Below are 4,107 nucleotides of genomic sequence, written 5' to 3' on the forward strand. Positions count from 1 at the left end.
ATATCACATGGAAGTATCCTGCCTTCTCCCTAGCTATTTGCTGTTACCAGGTGACATATGTCCACCATTATTTTTGTTGGCTGCTTAGGAAGCCATGTGTGAATGAACACTTGAGGTATTTAATCCTTCTTTATTGGGGGACATCTAAATTGTTTCCAGTGGTGTGCTGAGATATATAAGCAATGAGACACACACTCCCAGCATCTTGGGAGACTGAGGCAGGAGGATTGTGAGTTCAAAGCCAGCCTTAGAAGCATAGCAAGGCTCTAAGAAACTTAGTGAGACCCTGCCCCTAAATAAAATATAAAAAGGGCTGGGGATGTGGCTTAGTGGTTGAGTGCTCCTGGGTTCAACCCCCAGTACCAAAAAAATTTAAATTTAAATTAAAAAAAAAAAAAAATATATATATATATATATATATATATATATATATATATATATATAAATCAATGAGAATTCTTCCATTTATATCCTTGTATACTTCTCTATAACTCTGTATGATAAATTTCTAAAAGTAGAATCACTGGTTCAAAGATTATATACATCTTAAATATTAATATTTTGCTAACTTCAACTTCAGCTTTGAACAGCAAATTAAAATGATATCAATATTTAAAGTTTGACAGATGCTACATTTTATTAGTTAAAAGACAATTTGTATGATATATGAAATATATAATTTTGTATAAAACTAATAAATTCATTTCTGTTTAGATTACACAGAAACTCTGAAGACTATTTCTAGAAAATTAATCTTTAGTACAATCACTTATAAAATAATTATCAACAAGCTTTGAGAATGATAATGCTAGAAAGAACACATTGTTATATCTAAAAATGCTAAGGCAGCTTTAATATGTCTACTTGAATTTATAAAATTGATTTTTCTTAAAAATAATACATTTTTGTTTTAGGAACTGGAACAATACAAGAGAAGCTCTTCAAAGTCTTGGAAACAAATTGATCTTGATTCTTGACTTAATTCAACTATTGTGTATTTATTTCTTCTTTCCCAAATCCAAGTAAGATTATTAAATATTGTGTCAATATGTGACAAAAGTTAAGATGTGTAATTTGTTAGAAGAAAAGAATTTGAATTTCTTGTTCTCTTGCAACTCTCTGGATATTCTAAAATATTTTCAAAGGGGAAAAAATTGTGTGACTACATATAATATATTTTTGAAAAATGAAAGAATCTTTTATTATCTACCTCTAACATGTAAGTAGTATAGACCTAAGTAAGCATGTATACATATCTGCTTATGTTTTTAGGAAAGCAAAAGTATTTGGTCTTAAAAATAAGTTCAAGTGCCCATTTTGGATACGTGGTATATTCAGCTGTAGCTGGTTTTACCCTCAAGAATGAAGAACTATTTAAAATGGACACTCCTGGGTCCTCACATCAAGAGATCCTGAATTAATTGTCTGGAATGGAACATTTTAAATCAGCATTTCTCTGTGAGACTGACTCATTTATTTAAATATCACTTTTTGCAGAATAGGCAAATTTAGGGGAGATAACCTATCAATAAGTAAACCAAAACTTCATTTGTTGGGGATAACCAGGATCATGTCCAAGGTAGTAAGAAGCCTTCCCAGTTCTGTGGATTTGTGTGCTTGCTAGCCAACTTTAAGAATATTTGCTATCATTAATCAGGAAAGTCTTTCTTATTGTTCCATTTCCACATACAAAATACATCGACTCTAATGTGCCCTGCATCCACCTTCAAAAAAGCACATGTACCAGCTCCAAGAACACTCAGGCTGACCAGTGGCATCTGAGTAGATATCTGATTACTGCCAACCAATAGGACCTCACAAACTATTTGCAGCACACATAGTTCTGACACTCTTAAGAACAGGATTTTTAGCATGTTTCTGAAGAATCTCAGTTTTTTGTTTTTTTTTTTTTTTAGTTAATACATAACAGTAGAATATATTTTGACATATATTATACATATATGGAGTACAACTTCCCATTCTTCTGGTTGTACATGATGCAGAATTACGTTGGTCATGATTCATTTATGAACATAGGAGAGTAATGTCCTATTCAAGGAATCTCAGTCTTTTTAAAATATTTTTTAAGTTGACAATGGACTTTACTTTGTTTATTAATATGTGGTGCTGAGAATCAGAACCCAGCGCCTCACATGGTTGAGGCAAGCACTCTACCACTGAGCCACAGTCCCAACCCAAAGAGTCTCAGTCTTAAGAACAGTTAGATTCCCTGCCTTTTTGCAGTCGAGAAAGAGCTCCCTTTAAATTCACAGTGAACAATATGATCTCAGAAATATCACTGACTTGGTGGGAAGAAAAATCCTATTCCCCAATAGTAATAGGAATTTTTATTATATAATTTGATTTTCTTACATATTACTGTCCATTTTTTACTTCAGACACAAACTGTCATATGTTGAAAGCCATTGTGTTTTCCTCCGATGCTATCACTAACATTTAATAGCTTGAAGTCACGTGTGATGTCAATTTTCCAAATGTTTCTGAGCTAGAATGAAATTCATCTGCATATGAATAGCAGAAAATGTTTCCACTTACCTTGTACACCCATATCTTTAGTAAGTTGAAATCAGTGATTTCAAAAGAGATTCCTGTGGGACTCTTTGAACTGCTTTAATAGATTATCATCTCCAGAATTGTCTATAACTGATGTGACATATATAATCTGTAAGGCATTATGTAACTATTATACCATAATCATTGGTGTCAAAGACCTTTTATAAAAATTGACAATACTATTCTGGTAATTTACCAGTGTCTCCAGATCCTTAAATACCGTTCTAAGCAGGAGAATTTTACTGTGGTTTCCTTAATGAAATGATCTTTCCTACTATAACATGAGCCATTTCAAGTGCTATAATTTATCATTCTTTATAAGTTAGGTCACAGTAACTGAACAAGTTCATGTGCTCTCTAGGATATTCTTGCTCCAAGTTTCCATGGTAACATTGAGATAGTTTCATTTCAGACTTGTATGTCAATTACTTGAAGATCGATCAGAAGGATGAAAAATCATTTAGTAAAGAATTCATATTTAGGGCTGGTGCTGTAGCTCAGTGGTAGAGTGCCTGCCTTGAACGTGTGAGGCACTGGGTTTGATTCTCAGCACCACATAAAAATAAATAAAGATATTGTGTTCATCTACAACTAAAAAAATTTTTTAAAGAATCCATATTTAATTGTATTCCATAACTTCATCCCTGTACACATGTAATATAGGTGTCTGTGTTTGTATTCATCAACATTCTTTCTCTTTATCATTCAAGAACATGAATCCCCAGTGTGTAACCCTGTTCTTCTTGCTGAAAATGTGTCAGAGGAGCATTTTTCTACATGGATTTTAAATAATACCTCATCTCCAACCTTAAAGAGGTCATTTGTCAGTGCATACACCTATCTAGTAACTTTTAATTTTTTAAGTAAACTAGACTGAAAGCAAAAAATAGCAAACTCATATTTTAAAACATCACCAGAGGTTTACTATTCAGCCCCTTCCTACAATTTTAAATGTGAAAAAAAAAAAATTCTGGGTACTAGAATCAGTGGCGTTCACTGTCCATCTGTCCAACATCCTCTCAATGTGATCTGGGCAACCCAGACCTCTCATGTGGACAAGAGCAAATGACAGCTAAAGCTTCTTACCCAATTCTGCAGGATCTTTTGCTCCAGTTAGACCTATAAGTCTTTTTTACCTACTATTCCAGTCAGTGATAATTCAAATGTTTTGTTCTTACTTAATTCTTTATCATATACACATAATTTTTAATTGGCTTTTTTTGTGTGTCTAGAACAAAGGAAGCAAATAGTTACACTAATCTCCCATAAGTTTATGAATTTTATTATTTACATTCTTGGACCAGCTCAGTCACTATTTCCAAATACCACATCCCCACAAGTTGGAATAGCAAAGGACTTTGAACCATTTCCATTGCACTCAAGTCCTGTGTGGATCCAAGAGACACAAATGGAGTCTTCATGGTTAAAAGATTGAAAATGTTCTAGTGAAAAAGAAATACACGGCATTCTTATTCCAGTCAAAGCAGTTGTCACATCTAGACTGAAGTCCCATCTTCCCAGCAATGTTCTTTA

The 4,107-nt window shown here is 33.1% G+C and overlaps 1 protein-coding gene across 1 annotated transcript in view; it reads left to right on the forward strand.

The window, feature by feature from the left end:
• Positions 1 to 1,209, forward strand: part of Dync2li1 (dynein cytoplasmic 2 light intermediate chain 1) — a 29,489-nt gene extending 28,280 nt beyond the window's left edge. Inside the window, exon 13 of the mRNA XM_076833122.2 lies at positions 915 to 1,209. Within this exon, the coding sequence (XP_076689237.1) occupies positions 915 to 977 (63 nt within the window). The 3' untranslated portion in view covers positions 978 to 1,209. The remainder of the gene's footprint in view (positions 1 to 914) is intronic.
• The last annotated feature ends 2,898 nt before the right edge of the window (positions 1,210 to 4,107 follow it).

This window comes from Callospermophilus lateralis, chromosome 14 (genome assembly GCF_048772815.1).
Source record: "Callospermophilus lateralis isolate mCalLat2 chromosome 14, mCalLat2.hap1, whole genome shotgun sequence".
NCBI lineage: Eukaryota > Metazoa > Chordata > Mammalia > Rodentia > Sciuridae > Callospermophilus > Callospermophilus lateralis.